This window comes from Rattus rattus, chromosome 15, assembly GCF_011064425.1.
Source record: "Rattus rattus isolate New Zealand chromosome 15, Rrattus_CSIRO_v1, whole genome shotgun sequence".
Classification (NCBI taxonomy): Eukaryota; Metazoa; Chordata; class Mammalia; order Rodentia; family Muridae; genus Rattus; species Rattus rattus.
This window is the reverse complement of record NC_046168.1, coordinates 7,837,237-7,862,361: the sequence shown is the minus strand read 5'-3', so window position 1 is coordinate 7,862,361 and position 25,125 is coordinate 7,837,237. Positions and strand designations below refer to the sequence as shown.

The 25,125-nt window shown below is 48.1% G+C and overlaps 1 protein-coding gene across 6 annotated transcripts; it reads left to right on the top strand.

The window, feature by feature from the left end:
- Positions 1–6,787: 6,787 nt before the first annotated feature.
- Slc4a9 (solute carrier family 4 member 9) lies at positions 6,788–22,720 on the top strand. 6 transcript variants are annotated; one of them, XM_032885619.1, is made up of 22 exons: positions 6,788–7,033; positions 7,302–7,462; positions 7,817–7,930; positions 8,259–8,308; positions 8,440–8,597; positions 8,835–8,922; positions 9,198–9,352; positions 9,579–9,695; positions 9,848–10,022; positions 10,164–10,297; positions 10,441–10,703; positions 11,631–11,689; positions 11,912–12,100; positions 12,224–12,337; positions 13,595–13,756; positions 13,839–14,017; positions 15,082–15,154; positions 17,580–17,648; positions 17,864–18,037; positions 18,951–19,106; positions 19,465–19,558; positions 22,494–22,720. In XM_032885619.1, the coding sequence occupies exons 1-21, from the start codon at positions 6,816–6,818 to the stop codon at positions 19,516–19,518; spliced, it is 2,862 nt and encodes a 953-aa protein (XP_032741510.1). In that variant the 5' UTR covers positions 6,788–6,815; the 3' UTR covers positions 19,519–19,558; positions 22,494–22,720. The 6 variants fall into 6 exon arrangements, with proteins under 6 accessions (XP_032741510.1, XP_032741513.1, XP_032741511.1 ...); XM_032885622.1 differs by lacking the exon at positions 22,494–22,720 and having other exon boundaries at positions 6,816–7,033; positions 11,631–11,686; positions 13,839–13,915; positions 19,465–19,552; XM_032885620.1 differs by lacking the exon at positions 22,494–22,720 and having other exon boundaries at positions 6,816–7,033; positions 11,631–11,686; positions 19,465–19,552.
- Positions 22,721–25,125: the final 2,405 nt, after the last annotated feature.

Here is a 25,125-nt window from a genome sequence, read left to right as displayed (position 1 = left end):
CTAGACTCACCCAAACTCAAGGTTGGGCTGAAGGGTCACTGTTCCCTCTTGGTCTCCTATAGTATGGGAATCAGCTGGCCAAGCAATTTTAGAATGTTTAGAAGTTTAAAATGGGGGCTGGAGAGATGGCTCAGTGGTTAAGAGCCCTGACTGCTCTTCCAGAGGCCCTGAGTTCAAATTCAAGCAGCCACATGGTGGCTCACAACCATCTGTAATGGGATCTCTTCTGGTGTGTCTGGAGACAGCTACAGTGAAATTATACAAAATAAATAAGTAATCTTGTTTTAAAAGAGAAGTTTAGGGCTGGAGTGATAGCTCAGCGGTTAAGAGCACTGACTGCTCTTCCAGAGGTCCTGAGTTCAATTCCCAGCAACCACAATGGTGGCTCACAACCATCTGTAATGGAATCTGAGTGTATTCATATACATGAAATAAATAAATACATATTAAAAAAAGAGAGAGAAGTTTAAAATGTTGGATTCTGGCCTGTCTTTGGGGTCCCCTGCACCTCCTTATGTTGGCCTCAGGCATTTGGTAGTGAAGACTCTGTACACACCTTGGCACGGATGTGTTTTGGCATCTGACTGGGGCCAGGATACGAATAGCATAAAGAATAGGAACGGAGGTGATAGGAAGAAGCTTTGGTAGAAACATCCAGAAAATCAGGACACTCAGCAGGAAAGGACATTTATAATGTTCCCCATCCCCTCCCATTTGTTTCTATTTCCAACAGCATTTCTGTGACTTTATCTGTCAGCCATTCCCTGACACAGATGGCTTTCTGCTAGCAGGAAGGGAGCAAAGGATTCCTCCTCTTTCAAACAACCCACCCCCCTCTTCAAGCCTTAGATTCCTCACATAGAAAAAATGAGAGGTTCAACCAACCAGGCCATGTCTAGGCACTGGCCTTGGAGGTCTATCATGTGTTGTTTTCTGTCAGGTGCTCTCAAAGGTTTGCTGAGACAATCTCTGGAGTGTGTACAGTGGCCAGTCTACAGGCACAATAGCTCTCATCTGCGACTCAGCCTCTTTGCCTGTAAGTAGTGAGACTAATAGTCTGCTTACCGAGCTCTTGGGACAATGGAAGGAGATCGTTTCTGGAGTGCTTAGGAAAGCGCAGAGCTCTGAGTGAATAAGTCAATACTCTTGTTAATTTTCCAATGCTTAACCCTGGAATGCAGTCTTACCGTACTCTGTGCCGGAAATGTGCATGTTCAGTTTCTCTTTGGTATGCAGTGACAGGGCAGCAATTTAACAGTTTAACAGCCATTTACAGTGACGGCTGGTCTAAGACAATGGTTTAGGAAGGGAGAGATGCTGCCCCCTACAGGACACTCTAGGAATTTAAGGGAGGTTTTTTTGTTTTGTTTTGTTTTGGTTTTTTTTTTTTTTTTTTTGGACAGGAATTTTAAGGAATCTGTGAGAAAAGGGGAGGTCAGGTCTACACAGCCATGGTATAATGATACACCTCTATATTGTAATTTCAGCACATGGAAGGAGGAGGCAGACAGATCTCTATTGAATTCAAAGTCATCCTGTTCTACACAGGGAATTCCAGGCCAGGAATTCTAAACAAACAGTAAGAGACCTCAGACCTAAATGGAAAGTCTAGAGCGGATTTCTCCCTCAAGACTCAGGGACCTATGCAGAAGAGGGGACCAGAAAGATTTGTAAGGGCCGGGGGTGATAAATGACTTCAAGGCAACAATATTTCTGTAGATATAACAGGACAGATACATATATGAACTCAGTAATTGTGACAAACCAGACAAAATCCCAGCATAGAGGAGAGGAGGTGGACACCCAGTCCCAGCGCTAGCTGAGGAGCTGCCCGTGTTCGAGGAGTTCTAGGGAAGGGAATGAATGTCCAATGCTGTGACACCTGGCATGTCCGGGGCAGACCCTGTGCCCTGAGTGGTTAATCGGTCAACACATATGGACTCGATGAGTTCCAAATCAGACAGGCAGGGCAGGAAGTTGGTGCGTAGAGAGTTAGGGAGGACCTGGGAGGAGCTGCGGGAGGGGAGAGGGGGTAACTATGAGCAAAATACATAGTGTGGAAATTCTCAAAGAATGAGAAATTTCACAACGACAACAACAAAAACCCAGTCCAACAAACAAAAACAAAACAATAAGAAGGGGCTGGAGAGATGGCTCAGTGGTTAAGGGAACTGGCTGTTCTTCCAGAGGACCTGGGTTTAATTCGCAGCAACCACATGGCAGCTCACGACTAATAGCAGATGATCCAATATCGTCTTCTAGCCTAAAAGGGCACTCACTGCATGAACACAGTGAACTTAACACACACACACACACACTCTCTCTCTCTCTCTCTCTCTCTCTCTCTCTCTCTCTCTCTCTCTCTAAAAATACATAAAATAGAACACAAACAAATACATTGCTGTTCATTTCGTTCTTCTTTTAAACTTTCAGCTGGATTCTTCCTGGATGTAAGCCTGACTACTTGGTCTTGAGCCCATTTCTAACTTACACAAAACACAAAGAGCTTTTCCTTGGCTTTTGCAGGAAGGAAGTTAGAGTGGAATGCTCGTTTTGGTGGTGTTTGCATTCGTCAGTATTTATAGCTGTCACACTCCTTAAGCCCATGTAGATGTATGCAATGCCATTTCTAGAACAGTCTTAACTGAAAGATTTACATTGAAATGACTTTTGTTTTGCTATTATGTCCAAGCTGACCTTGAACTCCTGGTCTCAAGCATTCCTTTTGCCTCTACCCCTGGGTAGCTGGAACTAAAGATGCTCCAATGTGCCTGCCTCCGGGTGTTGATTTTATTTTATGACTAAGCGTACAGGTAGGGTATTATATTTGAATTTCATTTTCAGGATAGTAAAAAAATGTTTACAGCAGACATTATAAAAATAAAGTGTGAAAAAAAATTTTTTCAAGACAAGGATTCTCTGTAACAAAGCCCTGGCTGTCCTGGAATTAGCTCTATAGAACAGGCTGGCCTCGAACTCACAGAAATCGCCCCTGCCCCTGCCCCTGCCCCCTGCCCCTGCCCCCTGCCCCTGCCCCCCTGCCCCTGCCCCTGCCCCTGCCCCTGCCCCTGCCCCTGCCCCTGCCCCTGCCCCTGCCCCTGCCTCTGCCTCTTTGGGATTAAAAGAATGCATCAGCCTGGCTTTTTTTTTTTTTTTTTTTTTGAGACAGGGTTTCGTATTATAAACTGGCCTCCAAGGATAATTTTGAAGTTCTAAATCTCCCACTTACATCTCCCAAATGGTGCTGAGATTATAGGTATGCACCACCAAATCCAGTTTATTGAGTGATAAGGATCAGAAAGAGGCTTCACACATGTTAGGATGACAAAGTTGATGACGACAATGACAATGACAATGACAAAACACACACACACACACACACACACACACACACACACACACACACACACACACACACGACCCCATGCTTTATGCTCTTTGACATCTTACTTCAGGAAGATTTGTATCTTGCTTTGTTTCCATGAAAGAAAGCTGAGACTCAGAGTCAAGGCCCTTCACCAAAAACACTCAAGAAGTCAACGGCAGCACCAGAATGAGAACCAGGTCTTTGAACTCCAGGGCGCACATCCAGGGCTGCTCATATACTCGACCTGCCTTCCCCCGGCCATGTCTAGGAGACCAAAGGCTGCCCTGGGTTCCTAGGCAGCTCCTTCACCAACCTGCCGTGTTCTGAGCACCAAGGTTCAGAGGCCGAAATGAGGTCTGAGTAACAGGGATGGTGACCTCAGCGATTTTATGGTTCTCTTGGAACGGGGCCACAGACATGGGTCAGGACAGACCTTCCGAACTTTAGCAGAAGTTATGGAGGGGAGTGTATATGTGTGTTTAGGGTTATTCATGCCAAACTCATGATTCTATCCTTCAAATTTTCTTGAGTCATTTACCCCCTAAGGTTCGGATACATTCTTGAAGGAATGGTCACAGGTGTTCCCCTGCCTTTTCAGCCCCTAGGCCAGTTTCTGTTTCTCTGGGGACTGAAATTACCTCTTCTCTCCACATAGGTAACATAGTGACTCCTTCCTCTGCCTTGGACCAACATCCTAAACCCGAGGAAGTTGAAAGACAGAGACACCTGAATCCCGCTTCCAAAAAGAGTTTTAATTCTTATTCAGACGAACCTGATTGTCCTTTCCTTCCTTGTCCTTAAATGCTCCTCCGCATGTCATCCCCCAGGGCCAGTCTGCGTTAGGCCAGGCCTACGCAGAGATTCAAATATTCCTCTCTGCCATCTTGACTTTTCCTGAGCCCTGGAAGAAAAACAAAAACATAATCTCTTGGTCTTAGGGAGCGGCTCTAGCAATAGAGGCCGTGGGGGAGCAGCGCCCTCGTGTGGCCACCAGAAGAAGCGCGCGGCTCTTGGCCCAACCTCTTTCTTTCTATGCGTTCATGGATGAAGAATTTATTGAGAGCCACTGTGTGCCAGGCTGCTCAAGGCTCAGGGGCCAGGCCAACTAAGGTACTGTTTCAAGGGTTGTACAGTTGTATGTGTGTAATGATTCAGGCAATAAACCACAAACAAATAATAAATAAGGTTACTAGTAGTGACAACTGCTAGGTAAGAAAACAAAACAGAAATATCATAGAATGAGCGCAGAGGAAAGGTTCCTTGGAGTAAACCATATTTGAGATGAGACATGGGTGTGAGGATCCAGGCGTGTGAAGACCGAGGGCTAAAGTGTTCCTTGCAGAGAATACCAAAACCCCTCAGATCTTTTCTTTACATAGAAGGGGACTGGGAGCTAGAGAGTAGGAGGTTAGAAAGAAGGTGGTAAAGGAAGGGTAGAGATGTGTTCAGAGGGTGAGCTGGCACTGACACCAGCAACAAGGGATGCTTGGCAGCCTGAGGCACTCCCCTCAGATACTCAGGCCATACTCAGGGAGAGTCTGCTAATGTCTTTCTTTTTCCTTCATTTTTTTTTTTTTTTCTTTTTTCTTTTTTTTGGAGCTGGGGACCGAACCCAGGGCCTTGCACTTGCTAGGCGAGCGCTCTACCATTGAGCTAAATCCCCAACCCCTTTCTTTCGTTTTTTAAAAAGATTTATTTATTTTATTTATATGAGTACACTGTACACCAGAAGAGGACATCAGATTCCATTATAGATGGTTGTGAGCCACCTTGTGGTTGCTGGGAATTGAGCTCAGGACCTCTGGAAGAGAAATCAGTGCTCTTAACCACTGAGCCATTTCTCCAGCCTTTCTTTCTCTTTCTTATCCATGGAATTTTGTCTTGGAGGAGGAGACCTTTTGTAGGCTTATAGCTGGAGAAGGGAGCGCCCTTACTAATATGTAAGTCAGAAGGGGGTCGGACTCAAGGCATAGCTCATTAGTGTGGAGGGGGGACGATAGGGATAGGGATAGGGATAGTGTCTACTATTTAGTGCTCCAGCCTCCCAAGCAGTTGATATTACAGGCCTGTGCCACCAGGTTCAGGTTAGATTGTGTGTGTGTGTGTGTGTGTGTGTGTGTGTGTGTGTGTGTATTTATACAAATGTTTTGCCTACATATATATGTCCATCATGTCTGTGCCTCATGCCTGAGAGACCAGAGGAAGGGGTGTTATATTCCCTGCAACTAGAATTACAGACTGTTGTGAGCTGTCATGTTGGTGCTGGGAATCAAACCTGGGTCTTCTGAAAGAGCAGCAAGTGTTCTTAACCACTGAGCCATCTCTCTAAACCTAAAAAGATTTTTTTAAAGAACCCTTAGCTAGGGGTAGTGGCCCATGCCTTTAAGCCTAGCAGGCAGGAGACAGAGGCAGGCAGATCTCTAAGAACTCAAGACCAGCCTAGTCTCTGTGACAAATTGCAGGCCAGCCAGGGATACAGGCCAGACAGAGACCCTGTCTCAAAAGAAAAAGAAAAAGAATCTTTATGGCTGCTGTATGGAAGATGAGCTTTGGGAAAGGAGGAAGAGCCAACCCCAGAGAGATTGTTGCAAAAGCCTAGTGGACTACTGAAATAATTCAGGTGAGAGGTGATGGTGGCTTGGATCAAAGCAGTAGTGTTGAAGCTTTGGGAATGTGGCTGCATTCTGGGGATGTTGGCAAGGTAGGTTCAGTAGAATTTGATAAAGGGCCATATTCTCTTTAGGCTCCAGGATCTCTGTCTCTGTGTCTCTGTGTCTCTGTGTTTCTATGTGTCCCTGTGTCTGTCTGTCTGTCTGTCTCTCTCTCTCTCACACACACACACACCTCTACCACTTTCTATGGGGTCTCAGTTAAAGAGGCTCACAGCTAAATTGGGGTTTCCAGACACTTCACAGAGACTTTAAGGTATGGGTACTGTGTTCTCCATGGTTTATCTCCACTTTCCAAAATGATCCCATTTAACAGGCGGGGCCTCTACCTTCTTCTGTCTCCCTTTCCCTGCTTAGCTTCCACAAGCCTAGTTATTTATTAGTTCCTTGTTTGTTCAAACGTGTCTTTGTGGCCCCTGGGCTATACTGTTGACACCCAAACAGTCCGGGATTTGTGGTGTTAATATTTGACACAGCACAGCCAGGAGCAACAGTGGGTGGTGGGCAACAGTTACTCCTGTATATTTACACCAAACATGGTGAGGTCAGACCTGATCCACACTCATAAGTTGGGTACTTCAGAAAAGTCTAGGAAAGGCTAGATTGGTTTTACAAACAGGCCGGCAGGGGGTCAGAGACCAAGCAGGGGGGAGAACACTGGTATTTTCTGGAGCCAACAGGCTTTGCTTTGCTTGTGCTTTGGAGATGGGTATAAATGCAGCCAGCTAGAGGGCCCCTAGGACTACACGGCTCCCAAGATTGGTACAAGTCTTTCCAAGATGAAGCTGCCAGGCCAAGAGGATTTTGAAGGCTCTGATGCTCATGAAAACGTTCGCTCTGAGGAACTGGACGGTGACCTAGGCCCTGGCTCTGGCCTTGATGGACCCTCAGACATAGACAATGGGAAAGCACGGGGATGCAAGGACCCGCTGCTCTTCATTCAACTAAATGAGCTGCTGGGCTGGCCCCAGGCACTGGAGTGGCGAGAGACAGGCAGGTGTGTGGATTCTGGTTAGTTCTATATATATAGAAATATATATATATATATTTCTTCCAACCTCAAATTAGGACATTTCCTTTGTGTTCCTGCCATGAGACCCAGCTTCCTCTATAATATTGTTTGGTGTTCCCTGAGACCTAATGGGGAGCCACCGCCCTGGGAGGGAGATACTATGCACAACTGGGTCAAAGGCAGCCACACCACCCTATCCATGTCCTAGACATGGGCGAGAGGCTCCCGATAACACTGTATCCCTTCATCACAGATGGCTGCTGTTTGAGGAGAAGCTAGACATAGGCGCGGGCCGATGGAGTGCCCCCCATGTGCCTACCTTGGCACTCCCCAGCCTGCAGAAGCTTCGCAGTCTGTTGGCCGAGGGCATTGTATTGCTAGACTGTCCAGCTCGGAGCCTCCTGGAGCTTGTGGGTAGGAAGACATCCCATTTCCTGGGAATTTCTTAGAATCTTCCTGAGCCTATCTCACCCCATCCTACCCCAGGGACTGCCCACTTCTGCCTCAGACATAGTGATGGTGGGGCAGCTGGGTGCTGTGGCTGGAATCTCAGCACTTGACAGGCGGAGGCAGGAGGACCACTGAAAATTGGGCAGCTCTGTTTACGTAATAAGACCTTGACTCAAAACAACAGTGTGTGTTGGGGGGGAGGGTCACTGACCCTTGTATTTCTGAGGAGAGGCACGTGAAATGAGAGGCAGGAAGGGGAGTCAGTGGGAGGACAGACAGCGCTCAGGAGTGGGGTTGAACGTCACATCTGCTCTCCAGAGCAGGTCGTCAGTGGCGAGTCGCTGAGCCCAGAACTGAGAGGGCAGCTTCAGGCCTTGCTCCTGCAGAGACCCCAGCACCACATCCAGACCACAGGCATCCGGCCCTGCAGAGGTAAGAGAGCCCTCTTTGGGCCTAGGATCAAGATTCTGGGATAGGAAGGTCCCAGGAATCTTCTATGTTTTCTTGAGTCAGGAATGGCCTAGTCTTGTCTTAATCCTCAAGGCAAGAGAAAACTGGTGGCTATGGTGAGGGCAGAGGAGAGGAGTGCCGTGGACATAACAGCCCAGGCTCTCCAATGGGCGTACTTGGCTGGTGCTGTGCTAGGAGTTCTCATGGAATCTTTAGTTTCCATGGAGGGCTGTATCACCGTTATCCCCTGGTTAGGAAGCCCTGTGAGCCTGCCCCTAAAGCTTGTGCTCTGTGTACTCCTGATTTGCAGGGTCTAATGCTTTTAGAAAGGCTTCTCGTGATGAGGACGCTCCGCTGAAGGTTTGTGGCCCTTCCTTTCAAAAGGCTGGGAGGAGGATCAGATTAACAGACACCCACCCTCTGCCAGGCCCCTCCGTTGTTGAGTTTCTGCCAACATCCCCCTCCCTAAGTAACCTCTCTCTACTATCCAGCACCAGAACCCCCTGAGACAGAAGCTGCCTCCGGGAGCTGAGGCAGCGGCAGTGTTGGCAGGAGAGCTGGGCTTCCTGGAACAGCCGCTAGGGGCCTTTGTAAGACTGCAGAACCCAGTGGTGCTGGAGCCGCTTACAGAGGTGGTCCTGCCTAGCAGGTGAGGTGACTGAGTCAGGGCTCTGGGACCCAGAAGGGCCTCTACTGAGGAGGGGGTGGGGTCTTCGGATATGGTTCCCCAAGAGTGTCTAGGAAATGCTCCCCGGAGGTCATTCTGCAGAGCTGGTGTGTCCTTGGGCAAAGCTAAGTGTCAGTCAGAGGCTTCTCATATCAGCAGGCAGTGCTGTCCTATGAGAAAGCAACCTGGAGCTCCCGCAGTCCTCCATTCATTCCTCAGGTTTTTCTGCCTCCTCTTGGGTCCTCCCACCCTGGGAAGGAGCTATCATGAGATGGGACGGGCAGCAGCTGTCCTCCTCAGTGACCCTGTGAGTGGGGCAGGTCCTCTGTGTGTATGTGGGTGCATGTACGGGGCCGTGGTATGTGATCAGGAATAACGGTGAGGCAGAGTGTGCCTTGGTTTTTGTAACACGGGGGCTGAAGCTGCCAGCCACCAATGTGGCTGCATTACTTGCCCAAGGTAGACACACATAGGAACAAACTGAATGAATGAATGAATTTGTGAGTAAATCATGAATTTTTCTGCTCACGTGTATGAGTCCCTCATATGCGTTTCCCTTCCATTCTGTGGCCTTAAATGCAGCAATTCCAGTGGTCAGTTCGTAGGGCAAGCAATCTTCATGACCTTCTGGCAGCCCTAGATGCCTTCCTACAGGAGGTGACAGCTCTACCCCCAGGTCGGTGGGACAGGACAGCCCGGATTCCCCCGCCCAAATGCCTACCCTCTCAGCACAAAAGGTACCTGGGGGTTGTAATTCCACGCTGATCTTTCCCTTGGTTATGGGTCTGCCACACTCCCTAGCTAACCTGGGCCTTCACAAGGAGCGATCTAACTTCTGGTCAGTTCGAAGGCGCCCTCAGCGGCCACCTCCGTAGCCTCCAGGGGGCGGGGCGTCAGTACCCAAAAGTCAAATCTGAGGTTGGTTGGAGGCGTCAGCCCATCTGAGGTTCCCATTCTGCCCAGACTTCCCTCGAAACTGCAGGAGGTCACCAGCCTCTCCCGCCAGAGTGCTGCCTTGGCAGAAAACAAGCACCACCATGGGCCGCACACACCCATCCCAGAATTGCAAAGGACGGGCAGGTGAGGGGAGCTTGCTGGGAACAAGGGTTGGGATCCTGTGGGAGAGTCACAGAGGCATCAAAATGTGCGGGCAAGGCGGGAGGATACAGAGGAAATCAGGATGCAGGCATGGGATGTGGAAGCATGGATCGCTGACGACCCGTGGGCGGGAGGCTTTTTGGGGGTCTTGTTCAGGACGTGCGCCGGAAGGCATGCTGGTACCCCAGCGATTTCCTGGATGCCCTACATCCCCAGTGTTTCTCAGCGGTGCTCTACATTTACCTGGCCACAGTCACAAATGCCATCACTTTTGGGGGTCTTCTGGGAGATGCCACCGAAGGTGCCCAGGTACGTGGGTTTGTCGGATGGGATTGGCATCAACTTTGGTGTTCCACTTGCCTGACCTCTCGGCACCGTGAGTGGGGCTGAGAAGCTTGGGCTTCTATGTCAGGATGACTGGATCCTATGATGAGGCCTGTCCACTTCCAGGGAGTGCTGGAGAGTTTCCTGGGCACAGCGGTGGCTGGAGCCACCTTCTGCCTGATGGCAGGCCAGCCCCTCACTATCCTTAGCAGCACAGGGCCAGTGCTGGTATTTGAGCGCCTACTTTTTTCTTTTAGCAGGTAGGAGATCTCTCTCACCTCAGCAGCCCGTTGGGTGGGCGTATCCTCCATTGGTCCTAACTGGGTGGGACTGTCTCTGGCTTGAGGGGTACTTGATCTGGGTTAGGTAAGGAGACATCCCTGACTGTCTCTCATTCTCACAGAGATTACAGCCTGGACTACCTGCCCTTCCGCCTGTGGGTAGGCATCTGGGTTGCCATATTTTGCCTGGCACTGGTGGCTACAGAGGCCAGCCTTCTGGTGCGCTACTTCACCAGATTCACAGAGGAAGGGTTCTGTGCCCTCATCAGCCTCATCTTTATTTATGATGCTGTGGGGAAGATGCTGAACTTGATCCGTGCCTATCCAATCCAAAGGCCAGGATCTCCTGCCTACGGTTGCTTCTGTCAATACCCAGGCACAGAAGGTAGGTGAGGGAAACTGGTACCTTGGCCGGGTGAGGAAAGATGTCGGAAATGGAGGAGGTTCAGAGAAACGCTGAGTACTTATCCAATAACCAACAGTTCTGCTCTGGATCAGTTACAAAATAAATGTTGGGGGAGCCCAGGATTGTCTTTATTTCTGACAGCCCTGAGAGAAGAGTGTGGGCTAACGGGCTTCCTAAGAGAGAAGCCAAAGTCAGGTGTACCCAACCAAGAGTAGTAGCACGGGACTTGGGAGGGCTTTGTTGCTTCAGAGGAGTGGACCTCAGTACACCAACCAGGCAGCTTGCTCTAGAGGAAAAGGGAGAGGAGAGGGCAGGACGAGGCATGCTCCGCTTCATCTCCCAAACTCACCAACCAAGCAACTCGGAGCTGAGTGAGAGCAGATAACCATGTGGAGAGGTTTGGAGCGTGACACCTGCATGGATCCCTCCACGTGGAAGGCAGCACCAGGAATTGGGGGACACGTCCTTTGTGGGAGGTGGTGGTTCTGGGTATATAAGATGCCCTCCAACTCGCTATGTAAACCAAGATGACCTTGAACTCCTGATCCTCCTGTCTCCATCTCCAACTGGGTGGGCAGGAGCCAAGTACCTAGCTTAAAACGTATCTTCTCTGGTGTCTGCCCGATTCCACCAGTTCTGAATGAGACCAGTTCCTCCTCTGGTACAGACAGATCCGTGAGCTCATGCATTCGGTCGATGTTTGATGCTTGGTTTTGCACTCAGCATCAATGACATGGATGGGTAGAGAAACTGAGGGCATGGATGGGTAGTAACCTGAGAACACACTTAAGTGTGACAGACTCGAAGCGTGATCGGAATCAAGACCTTTCTAGTTTGGGTGGAGCAAGTTCGATAGACTCCAGTGGCGAAGTTTCTCAAGGAACACTTGAATTCTCTGCTTCCCAGGAAACGCGTCTGAATGGACAAGTACGATGTTCAAAGACACCGAGGATGTCTTAAACGTGGTGAGAGTTTGTTCCTAAAAAGGTCTGAGGAAGAATAGAACTGGTCTCCTGCTCTCCCCACCCACAGAGGAAAGCAAGCTTCACTGGTTACTTCGATTTAGCCTATGGCCCATCCTGAGTCTGTGCTGTCCCTGTGGGTTCCCCTTCCTTTGAGGGGGTTGAAGAAAGTAGGGCATGTCCTCTGCTGCCCATTGTCCCATACCTGCCCACTCTTCTGTTCAGCACCCAGGCCTGGTCAATGCTTCCTTCCTGCCACCATCCGAGTGCATCCGGCAAGGAGGCTACCCTCGTGGCCCTAGCTGTCACACGGTGCCCGACGTCGCCTTCTTCTCCCTTCTCCTCTTCTTTACTTCTTTCCTCTGTGCCATTGCCCTCAAGCACATAAAGAACAGCCGCCTCTTCCCCTCTGTGGTGAGTGTCATTTTCCTTTCTGCATGGAAGGGCTGATTTTGGCCCTGGCTCCTGTCTGCAAATGGGAAAGGGTAAAACAAATGGGATGGCAGACCCAGACTAAAGAGTCCGCTCTCTGGCCAGGTGCGAAAGGTGTTCAGCGACTTTTCCTCAGTCCTGGCCATCCTGCTGGGCTGTGGCCTTGACGCCTTTCTGGGCCTAGCCACACCAAAGCTCTTGGTACCCACAGAATTCAAGGTAAGAGCGGGGCAGGATGAGGGGGCAAGGAGGAAGTGGGGCCAGCAACTTGGAGTAATAAGATTTGTGGATTCCATTCTTCTTTCCCGCCGAGCTTCCTCCATCACTCAGGATAGAGACAGTAAAAACAATGGCCTCACAGAGTCACTGAGTGATAAAATGAGGTATTTCAACAGACACATCAGTGAGTGAGGAATGCTGTATACGGTAGCTAGCTATTATTATAGGGTAGGTGTTGGAGGACAGGCTCCAGCCAGCAAGTCTTGCTCTAGGCATCTCCTTTTTAAAAGACAGAGACTCACGTAGTTCAGGTTAACCTCAAACTCCAAACACAGCTCAGGCTGGCCTTGAACTCATTATCCTCCTGCTTTAACCCCTCATGCGCTGTGCTGTAGTTATAAACACACATCACCATATCTTCCCTGAGAATTTCTTAGCCTATAAAATGGTTGTTGGGGGTTTACATACTACAGTGTAAATAGTTACTACAGTGCTTGGCACATACCACATACTCAGTAAATGCTGCTGTTACAGCTTCTCCCTGCCCCTGGCCCTACCTTCTTCCATACCCTCTACTCTTCTTCACACCCCTCCCTACCAACTCAGAGCTGGAGCTCCATCTGTAGGGCGGGGCCACCAGGGCAGAACAGCAAGGGGGCTCTCCAGGGGTGGCTTTAGAGCTCAGAGCCCCAGCCAGCCACGTGGGCCCCCTCCCCACCACAGACGCTTATAAATCAGGGCAGACACAGACACACCTAGCCCTGCCCCAGACTGAGGCAGGTCTGAACCTGAGCTGCCCCATTCTGGGTGTGGGGGGCAGGGAGGGTGAGCCTAAGGAAGAAAGCTGTGAATAAGTACAGAGTGGTGTATGCAGGTATTATTTACCAACTCTTCTTTCAGAGAGAGAGAGAGAGAGAGAGAGAGAGAGAGAGAGAGAGAGAGAGAGAGAATGTCCCCTCCCCACAAAGTCCAGAGACCTTTCTGTTCTTTTAAGGCACTGGGATACACTGAAGGAGAGTAGTGTGTGTGTTGGTGTAGAGGTGTGTGTGTGTGTGTGTGTGTGTGTGTGTGTGTGTGTGTGTGTGTGTGTGTCTGTGTCTGTGTCTGTGTCTGTCTGTGTGACAGTGCTCTCACCTAGAACCTAAGGTCTCGGGGACAGGATGTGGAATGTGGTAGACTGGCTAGGCAGTGGTTGGGGTGTGCTGGCGAGGTGTTCTTAGGAGACGTTTCCACCCTGCCCATGGAATGTCCCCTCAGCCTACACTCCCTGGGCGTGGCTGGCTGGTGTCTCCTTTTGGAGCTAACCCCTGGTGGCTGAGTGTGGCTGCTGCCTTGCCTGCTCTGCTGCTGTCTATCCTTATCTTCATGGACCAGCAGATCACAGCGGTCATCCTCAACCGTGCAGAATACAGACTGCAGGTAAGGCTGCCTTCCGGGTAAGGAACTCCAGGGTGGGGTCCAACTCCACTGCTAGCCTCAGTACAACCCCCATTCCCTGCAGAAGGGAGCTGGCTTCCACCTGGACCTCTTCTGTGTAGCTGTTTTGATGCTGTTTACATCAGCGCTTGGGCTGCCATGGTATGTCTCAGCCACTGTCATCTCCTTGGCCCACATGGATAGTCTTCGGAGGGAGAGCAAAGCTTGTGTCCCCGGAGAAGCCCCCAACTTCCTGGGCATCAGGTGAAGCCTGTAATCAGTAGGCTGGGGTGAGAGGGGTGTGGCAAAAGGGTTATGGGATGTGTGAGTTATTTGGGCAGCTTGAATTCCCAGCTTGTGCGCCCTAAGGACTGCAGTGGGGTATATGGGCGGTAGATTCTGCACTCTGAGACAGGTGAGGGGCTTCAAGAAGAGCATTATAAACGAAAGGCTAATGCCTTTCAGTCCCCACTCAACACGGAAGCATATCACGGATGTGCTTGCAAAGGAATCCATGACAAAAACGATTTTGTGACTGTTAGAAATAGTCAGCGCTTGCCTAGAAGCACAAGGCCCTGGGTTCGGTCCCCAGCTCCGGAAAAAAAAAAAAAGACAAAAAAAAAATAAATAAATAAAAGAAATAGTCTACCTAAAGTGAATGTAGTTGACTAGCCTTGTAAATTATGAAATATAGGTCTTTATGGCAGTAAAGAATTGTTAATTTTCCATCTAAATAAAAAATTAGAAACAGCAGTTAGGCATAGTGGTATACACCTTTAATTCCAGTACTCAGGAGGAAGAGGGAGGGAGATTTCTGTGAGTTTGAGGCCAGTCTGGTCTACAGAACGAGTTCCAGGACATCCAGGGCTACAAAAATAAAACAAATCAATCAATTGATCAATCAATCAAACAAACAAACAAATACCCACCCCAAAACAAACAAGAAACAAAACCAAACCAACCAACCAACCAAACAAACAAACAAAGAAAAGCTATGGAGCTGGGGATGGAGCTCGGTGGTAGTTTTTAACCTAATATATATGAGGTCCTAGGTTCGAATCCCAGAGCCTCTAAAACAATCAAACAAACAAGCAAACAAACACAATGGGCTGGTGAGGTGGCTCAGTGGGTAAAGCCAGGCCCGGGTTGGAGTGCTCTGTCTTCCTTGAGTTTCTCATAGCAGGCCAGGGCCCTTCGGCAGCTAACCTATCGAGGCTATCCCTCCTCTCTTCTCTGGCTGCCACGTCTGTAACAGGCCTGGTCAGGTCTCTAACCTGGGTGTTCCAGGAGCACACTCAGACCCAGCTAATTCCTCCTTCTCCCCACAGGGAGCAGAGGCTGACGGGCTTGGTGGTGTTCATCCTTACAGGTGTCTCCATTTTCCTGGCCCCTGTGCTCAAGGTACATGTTTGGCCGGGATCAGGGCCAGTGCAGCAGTCTCAGTGGAACTGATGCTGGCTGAACACTTACAGTGTCCCAGGAACTGCGTTTTCTTCTCACATGGTTACATTCATTTTCGTGCTGACTAACCCTGAAAGACATACATACTCTACAAATGAGAAACCTGAAGGCTAAAGATGAAATTTCTAAGTGCCCACCATGAGAACCATTTCTCAGATAAAAAACAAGACAAAACAAAGCAAAACAACGACAACGACAACCCCAGACTTCCACTGCATGGTGTTTTATGCCTGTAATCCTAGAACCAGGAGGTTGAGGCAGGAGGCTTGTTTCAAGTTTGAGACCTGTTTGTGTACACAATAAGTTGCAGGCCAGCTTGGGCTACAGTGTGAGACTCTATGTGAAAAGAAACCAAACAGCCAGGGGAGTCTGAGATGGCTCAGCAAATAAAGGGTTTTGCTAAGAAACCAGAAGTTTGATATTAGACCTGGGTCTGTGTGATGGAGGGAAAGTACGAATTCCAACAAGTTATCCTCTGACCTCCATGCTACACACACACACGCATGCACACACGCACGCAGGCACACATGCATGCACACACTACACGCACACATGCAAACACACATACCACACACGCATGCACACACACATGCACACACACATGCACACATGCATGCACACGTGTATCAATAACAACAGAAGTGTGGTGGTTGCATACTTGTAATTCAAACACTTTAGGAGGTAGAAGAACAAGAATTCAAGTTCAAGGCTAGCCTCAGTTAGAAAGTAGGTTTGAGCCAATCTTAGTCTACATGAAACCTTATCTAAAAATATAAAAAAAAATTTAAATGTACCTAATTTCTTGGCCAGTAGGCTTTTGTTTAGTGGAATAGGATATGGGGATGCCATCATCCCCTGGGGTTCCAGCACTGACCTTGTTCCAGCCCCCACAACAAGCTGGAGACAAGTGCATACTCATATCCCAGGGAGACTCTGAAGCAAAAATCCCTTTATCTTTCTCAAGGCTTGTGAAACCTCTGCTGGGCACCGCACTGAATAGGGATGTGAGACTAAACTTCATCAGAAACTTCACACACACACACACACACACACACACACACACACACACACACACACACACACACCCCTACATAACTATAGATGAAAGCTATAGAAGAAAAGGTCAACAAGCCAAAGCAGTCACGGAGGGTGTGGAAATGTCAGACAAGAGTCACTGGCAGGAGGACAGGAGGCAGTAGGTTAGGCAGGGCCACGGTCATGGAGGCTGGGTAAACGTAATGCAGTCGAAGAGCCAGATGGACAGGATTAACCACTTGCTCAGTAGGTTGACTCTCATAAATGGTATACCAACCACTGTCCCAGGGACTGGAGAGATACAGTGGTGATAGCATATGTATGTCTCTGTCCTCCTGGGAGTCTGGTGACAGAGGACACATTTTTAAAAGTTAGAGCAATATGGTAGCTTCAGCGGATAGCGTCTAAGAGAAAATGAAAGCAGACACGGCTATGAAGAGCGCTAGGATGGCCCGGTGAGATGGTTCAGTGGGCAAAAGCACTTGCCATGCAAGACTGATGACCGGCCTGAGCGCAGTCCCCAGAACCTATGGTGGAAGGGAAAGACCCACTCCCACAAGTTGACCTCTGACCTCCATGCACAAGCCGCGGCACACATCGAATAGCAGGAGTGAATAAATATTTTAAAAAATTTGCAAAACAGTGCCAGGGCCACTTCTGATTGAGCATTGAAGACATTTGATCATTGGTTGGTTGGTTGGTTGGTTGGTTGGTTGGTTGGTTGGTTGGTTGGTTGAAACAGGATCTCACTTTGTAGCCCTGGCTATCCTGGCCCATGCTACATAGACCAGGCTGGCTTTGAATTTATTGCCATCTTCCTGCCTCTGCTTCCTAAGTGTTGGAATCACAGCTCTGTGCCACCATGCCCAGGTGAGAGGGACATTTTAGGAGGAAAGAATATAAAGCAAAGGGCTTGGAAGGGGTAAGGGACAAACGCCAGCATGTGAGTGGGGGGAGGACAGTATCTGGGAGCACGTAGAGCAGAGGGCAATGTGACGGATAAGACCAGCCAAGGTGGGACAGTGTCGTAATCACGGCATCCAGGAGGCTAGAGCAGGGGTGTGTAGCATTGTAGGCCAGCACTGAATGCCATGATGGGATACAAAAACTGGAGAGGTAGGGGCAAGTTACTTTGTCCTCATCTATCTGTAAAATGCAGAAAATAATAGTAATCTTACCTCCTGTGATTGATGTGGAAAGACTTGATGAAGTCAGGCATGCAGAATGCGAAAGGAGAGGAAAGGCCTAGGGGGCTCCAGTCTGGAGGCCTAAGGTGGGGCCTCTGGGAGGCTAAGCTCCTGTTCTCCCTCTCTCTACTTCTTCCTGCCAGTTCATCCCGATGCCTGTGCTCTATGGCATCTTCCTGTACATGGGGGTAGCGGCGCTCAGCAGCATCCAGGTGAGCTCACCACAATCATCTGGCACGCTCAGTCCTCATTCCCACATTTGCCAGCCCCTCTCGTGTCCATTACCCTGCTTCTCCTGGGCATAGAAACTATGCTGCCGTGCTCTAGGCAGGGAGGCCTCCCCTCCCGGCTGCAGTACTTATAGCTAGCAGTGGCACCCTCCACCTTACCCCAACATCCTGCTTTCTCTTCCCCCTCATCCTCTCAGTTCATGAAGAGAGTGCAGCTGTTGCTGATGCCAAGGAAACATCAGCCAGACGTGCTGCTCCTGCGGCACGTACCTCTGAGCAGAGTCCACTTCTTCACAGCCATCCAGCTTGCCTGCCTAGGTCTGCTTTGGGTAATCAAGTCTACCCCTGCAGCCATTGTCTTCCCACTCATGGTAACTTGGAGGCGGGTGCTGAGTGGTTCTGGGAGACTCTGGGCTGGGGAGGGGGCTGAACAACACCTCTTACTTCTCTCCTGCTTGCCATGGCTCTTCCTGGTTGGGAATCCTAAGATGCCTGGGGGATGCTTCCAGATGATCTGATCCAACTTTCCTAACTCATTGGGGCTGGTCTACAAACCCCTGAAATAACGGAGATCTTGGTAGGGCAGTGCTGGCATTTGTTACTTGAGGAGGCTTACCAGAAGGGAAAGAACCACGAACCAATCTGGTTACCACATGCCAGGTGTGTGGCCTCAGGGAAGTTATTAATCTTGCCTTTTATGTACAATGAGGATACATTTTTTTTTTTTTTTGGGTCTGTAACCTCAGGACTTGTGAAGCAGAGGCAGAAGGATCACATTGTATTTGACGCCAGCTTGGACCTCAAAGTGAGATCCTGTCTAAAAAAATCAAAACAAGAGTGGATGTGATGGTGGTGAACATCTGTAATTTCAGCATTCAGGGGGCAAAGGCAGGGAGATCACCACAAGTTCAAGGCCAGCCTAGTCTACATAGTGAGTTCCAAGCCAGCCAGAGCTATACATTGAGCTGCACAGTGAGAACATAGGTCTCAGGGGGAAAAAAATCAATCAGTCCTGGGCATGATGGTGCACACTTGTAATCCCAGCACTGACAGACAGTTGAAAGGTGGAGGGTTAGGAGCTCAAGATTATCCTCAGCTCCAAAGCAAGCTCAAGGATAACTTGAGCTACATAAAACCCTATCCCCCAAAACGAAGCACTATCAAACAAGAAAGGATCTGCTTCATAGTACTGTGTTACCACTCAGTGAAGTAACAGGAAGTGTCAAGACTGCTTGTCCCAGCTGCTGCCGCTCAGAGCTTCAGCGCTTGCTTCTGTTCCTGCAGTTACTGGGCCTGGTGGCAGTCCGGAAGGCACTGGAGTGCGTCTTTTCACCACAGGAACTCCTCTGGCTGGATGAGCTCATGCCGGAGGAGGAGAAGACCATCCCTGAGAACAGGCCAGAGCCAGAGCACTTGTTCAGTGGAAATGACAGTGAAGATGTAAGCTCTAGGCTGAGTCCTGAGGGACAGGGAGGGGTGGAGGGACTGTCCCGAGCTGTCCCTAAAGTCTGATATCTCCATTCAACCTGAAGACCCTTGTCTTTGTGTTAATATAGGCAGAATGAAGGGCTTAGGGAAATCTTCCTCCACAGTCAGGGGTCTGGTTTATGAGCTCATAGAGAAAGAGACAGGCACACAGCTCCGTGAGCTGTTCTCAACCCTGATCTTTGGTTTTGAATGTGGATTCATATCCAGCTCCTCAGTCTCTATTTCTGTCTGTCTGTCTGTCTGTCTGTCTGTCTGTCTGTCTTTGTTTCTCTCTCCCCTCCCCAACCGTCTTTGGATGTTTCTTCCACAGTCAGAACTGATGTATCAGCCAAAGGCTCCAGAAATCAACATCTCTGTCAATTAACTGGAATCACAGTGTGGAGACCTCAGGAAACAGACACAAGGTGAGGGAGTGAGGCAAGTAAGCGCTCCTGGTGTTGTGGGAGGAGAGGTGTGGGGTCAGACCTCAAAACCTCCTGTTTGCTCCTTGTTTTCTACTTACATTCTGGCCCTCGTGAACTCTACAGTTGTAGAGGAAGTAGAAGGAATTTCCACAGGGAAGAATGAATTCCCGGGAGTGGGGGATGGAGGGTGGGGTGGCGCAGTTCTGAATTTTGGCCAGTAGGGGGAGTTCAAGCTCATTCCAAACACATCCCAGGAGATGAGGGTTCAGAGAAGGGGAGGAAGGGGTGAGAAATGGGAAAGGGAGGAAGGGAGAATAAAGCCCAGGCTCCTCTCCTTTGCCCAGAAGCCTCCTCCCTGGCAAGAACCATGCTCCCTCCAGACAAGTGGAGGGTTCTGTCCCTGGCTCTCTCTGCCTTTCATTCTATTCATCATGTAACACTTCTGACTCATATCAACATAGCTGGTGTTGAGTTAAAGCAAGCACAGCCCTGATCTCAGGAAGCTTCAACTGTGGTAGGAGAAACAGACAGGTGGGGAACTTACCTTGGGAGAGTGCTGGATAAGGGAAGGGGCACAGGCCACCACCGGAGCAGAGATCCCTTACATGGGGATGGGAGAGGAGTAAGGAAGGGTTGGTGTCAAAAGTAGCCCATAATTTGAAAGCTGCAGAATGAATAGAAGTGAGCCAGGAAAAGATGGAGGGGAAATATTTGAACTAGAAGCCACACTATGCGCATGAGCCTAGAAACTGAACTTTCCTTTGGTAATAGAACACATCGCCATACCTCTATCTGCCCAAGAGCCTCCGCCACATGAAATGGACTTTTCCTTTCCTCTTGTAACTAAGCGGGTATTACTCTGTAACCTAAGCTGCTCTCCAACTTGCCACCCCCTGCTGTATCCTGAGTGCCAAGATTACAAGTTTGTGCCACCATGTTTGGCTCTGCATCTTTGGAAACATGGATGGGAGAAGTTAAATAGAAAAAGGGTGGTTGGGGATTTAGCTCAGTGGTAGAGCGCTTGCCTAGCAATCGCAAGGCCCTGGGTTTGGTCCCCAGCTCAGAAAAAAAAAAAAAAAAAAAAAAAAAAGGGGTAATTCACTGGCCAAGCCAGCCAGCATCTCAGGCTTCCCAGATCCCTGCTCTTCGCCCTGCCGTGTCCCCGTGCACTTGCTTTGGGATTGCTGTGTCTTCCGTCAGTTCACAGGTGCTTTAGTCAGGAAGGCAGAATTGTTGTAGCCTTTGGCCTCACTACCAGATGCTGTTGGCTGGGGATCTGGGACATTGATGCAGGACTGAAGGGCAGATGACAAAGACCTAGGTCACCTTTGGAGCTAGGGGTGGAAGTAGCAGGGAACCATTGGTTTGTTGCTGCTTAGGAAAGACAGACAAACCAGTGGGCACAAATCAGGCACTATTCCTTCAGTCTCTACATAGAGAGGGACTTTTCTTTTTTTTTCTTTCTTCCTTTTCTCTTCCTTCCTTCCTTTCTTTTGAGACAGGGTTTCTCTGTGTAGCCCTCCCTGGCTGTCCTGAAACTTGCTCTGTAGACCAGGTAGACCTCAAACTCAGAAATCCACCTGTCTCTGCCTCCTGAGTACTGGGATTAAAGGCATGCACTACCCACGCCTAGCTAAGAAGTCCTTTTATGTTTAAGTCTTCCATTCTATGTACTCACGAGTCCTCTTTTTATAGTCTGTAGGGTCACCTTTTCTACTTGCAATAGAGGAAAACTTGTCAGGTGTGAGGCTCCCATCCATAATCCCAGCATTTGGTAGACTGAGTTAGGAAGACAGTCACAAATTCCAGGCTAGTCCAGACTTTGTCTCAAAAGAAGAGTTGGGGTGGACATGGTGGCACACATCTTTGGCCCAGCAGAGGCAAGTCAATTGCTATGAGTTCAAAGCTAGCCTGGTCTACATGGAGTTCCAAGATAGCCAAGTCTATGAGGAAAAACACTGTCCTCCCCCGCAAAACGTCATTTTTTTTCTAGAATAGGTATTCTCTACCTGACAGTTTTATTATGCACATAAAATGACCTTTATTATTTTATTGATTACAAAGTAAATGAAGTTACTGGAAAGTATTGAAACATTTCAGGAATTTAATTTTGAAGTTGAAATTTATTGGATATAATTACTGCCCATATGTTCATGTTTGATGTTAAGATTTACTTCAATGAACAAAATGTTTACTAAACTGAATTATACTATAGGGTTTTATAACATACCTATTACTTAATACTTATTGGATATTTTCTCAACATATATAGCTGTATCATTCTTTTTATTATCTGTTATCTTAGCTGCTTTTCTATTGCTGTGATTAAAAGAAACACCATGACCAGAGTAACTTATAAAACAAATATTTAATTTGCTGCTTCCAGTTTCAGAGAGTTCATGGCTATCATAGTAGGGAGCATGGCAGCAGGCAAGAAGGCATAGCAGTGGAACGCTAGCTGAGAGCTCAACTTGATTCACAAGCACAGGGCGGGGAGGGAGAGAGGGAGAGAGAGAGAGAGAGAGAGAGAGAGAGAGAGAGAGAGAGAGAGAGAGAGAGAGACTGACTCTGAGACTCAAAAATGGCCCAGGCCCAGGTTTTTGGAATCTTCAAAGTCTGCCTCTAGTGGTGCACCTCCTCCAACAAGGCCACACCTCCTAATCCTTCCCAAATAGTTCTACCAACTGGGAACCAAGTATTCAATATATGGGCCTATGGGCTATTCTCATTCAAATCACCACAGTTGCTATTATCAAAAATAATTTTATGAGTTGAAAAGATAAAGAGTATGCAAAATATCTTCTGCAAGTACAAGAACTTCTATAGTGCATATACCTAGGAGTGGAATTAAAGAACAATAAATAAGAAGATACCATAATAAAACCCATCATATTGTATGCATATTTTATGAATTTAAAGAATATGTATTTTTTAGGTGCCAGAGAGATGGTTCAGCAGTCAAGAGCGCATGCAGCTCTTCCAGAGGACCTAAGTGTGATGCCCAACATCTATATGGCAGCTTATAACTGTCCCTAACTCCAGTTCCAGGGGATCCAGCACCATCTGTTAGCTTCCTTGAGCACCAGGCATGCCCAAAGTACCCTTAAATACATGTGGTAAAATACTCATACACATAAAGTAAAAATAAATAAATCTTTAAAAGTACTTTGTGGATAATCAGAAAGAAAAAAAAAAAAGACAATGAGTTAGGTGTGGTAATGTACACCTGAAATCTTAGCACTGAAGAGGCTGAAGTACAAGGATTTTAAGGTTGAGGCTAGCCTAGGCCACATGGTAGGTTCTGGCTAGCCTTGGCTACAGAGCAAGACTCTGTCTCAAAACACCCAAACCAAAGAAAAGCCCCTAGTAACAGTGAATAGGAATGAAGACGTGGGTAAATAAATGGTAGAGCTCCTGCTTAGAGAACACTCGATCCCCAGATACTCCTGCCCTTCTCAAAGAGAGTAGCAACAAACAGAATAATTTTATGTTAAAAATAAGATATTTTTAAGCTGGGACAATGGTATACAACTGTAATTTCAGTACTTAGAGGCAGTGGCAGATGAATTAGGAGTTCAACTACATAGTGAGTTTGAGACTAGCTTGAGCCATATAAGACCCTGTTTCAAAAACTGACAAAAGGCTGGAACAACTCGCTATACCTGCTCCCGGGCCTCATTTCAGCCTCTGAGCCTTGGTGCTCAGAGCACGGCAGGTTGGTGAAGGAGCTGCCTAGGAACGCAGGGCAGCCTTTGGTCTCCTAGACATGGCCAGGGGAAGGCAGGTCGAGTATATAAGCAAGCCTGGATGTGCACCCCGGAGTTCAAAGACCTGGTTCTCATTCTGGTGTTGCCATTGACTTCTTGAGTGTTCCTGATGAAGAATCTCAGCTTTCTTTCATGGATAGAAAGATGTTGGGTAGATAATTTCCAAAATACAAATCTTCCTGAAGTAAGATATAGTAGACTATCATAGGGATGGGTGTCCCATGTCCCCTCCCCCTCCACAAGGCACAAGTGACATTCTCTAGTAGGTGTTGAAGAGATTTATTATTGATCCCAGCACTCAGGAGGCAGAAGTGGGAGGATTTCAGCCTGGTCTACACAGTGTGGTCTAGGACATCCAGGACTACAGAGAGATCCTGCTTCAAAAACCAAAAATTAATTATTAATTAATTAATTAAACAAACAATACAAAAACCAAACCAAGTCAAACCAACCAACTAAACCTTCAAAGGGGCTAGCAAGATGCCAGGCAGATGCCTGAGTTCAATCCATTGGACCTATACGTCAGAATGAGAGAATCAAGTCCTCTGGCATCTACATGCATGTCGTGACATCTACATGCACATGTGCTTTTGTGCATGGCTGTGCATTCACGTGCATCCCCCCAACACACACATTAAATAAATGTAACAACAACTTCAACAAAATCATCCCACTGGCTGAACTTCCAGAGGATCTGGGTGTGGTTCCCAGAACCTACCTAGCAGCTTACAAATAACTGTAACTCCAGATGCAGGGAATGTGACACCCTCTTCTGGCCTTGGAGGGCTTACGGTTGTTCACAGACATATTTGCAAGCAAAGCACTCACACACATTAAGAACAAAACCAGGCAGGCCAGGGGAGTGGGCTAAGCAGGTAACTGTGCTTGCAGTCAAGCAGTGGATCTCTCAAACCCATACGGTTAACTGTTGAGCCGCTTCTCCAACCTCCTCTCTAGCCTCTGAAAAGTGTTTGCTTGCTTCTTTGTTTTTTTTGTTTTTGTTTTTTTGGTTTTTTGTTGTTGTTGTTGTTTTTGATGAAACAGCAAAAACAAAAACCCAAATCTAAGCACTATCACAAGGAATAGAGGACTTGAATACAGGACTGAAACTTGAATGCTAGGCAAACACTACCACTGAGCTCTATCTGCAGGACCCCCTACCCCCCATACACATACACATTTTTAAAGAGAAGTCAGGTGTGGTGGTGCATGCCTTTAATCTCAGTACTGGGGAGGCAGAAGCAAGACGATCTCTGTGAGTTTGAGGCCAGCCTGGTCTACAAAGTGAGTTCTAGGATAGCAAGAGTTATTATACAGAGAAACCCTACCTAAGAAAACAAAACAAAACAAACCCAAAAAACAAAACAAAAAACCAGACAAACCAGTCATATTATTATAGCCTAAATTGATCTTAAACTCAACTGAGGACTGGAAGGAGTTCATGGCCAACCAAAGATAGAGTGTGAAACCCTGTCTCAGAAAAAAACCAAAAACAAAACCATGTGTACACACACACACACACACACACACACACACACACACACACACACACACACTCTTATTGGTTTTGGGGAAAGATATTTGAGGTCGGTGTTGGCTTCATACTGCACAGCTCCAGTGATAGACAAGTCTGACTAGGGGCTGCTAGAGTATGAAGAAAAGACACAGACAGGACACACAGAAAAGATGTTTTGGGTGGGATCTTTGATGTAGAAACTGCAGCATCCCAGAGGCTCAGTATGTTTCTTAAACAAAGTTGAACATGAGCAGGGTTATTACCTAAAGATAAACAAAAAGACG

Bases quoted from the DNA above. Each gene is read 5' to 3' on its own strand.
- Slc4a9 (XM_032885619.1), top strand. From the start codon at position 6,816: ATGAAGCTGCCAGGCCAAGAGGATTTTGAAGGCTCTGATGCTCATGAA. The intron at 7,931-8,258 runs GTAAGAGAGCCC...CCTGATTTGCAG, and splicing joins AGGCATCCGGCCCTGCAGAG to GGTCTAATGCTTTTAGAAAG. The intron at 18,038-18,950 runs GTAACTTGGAGG...CTGTTCCTGCAG, and splicing joins CCATTGTCTTCCCACTCATG to TTACTGGGCCTGGTGGCAGT.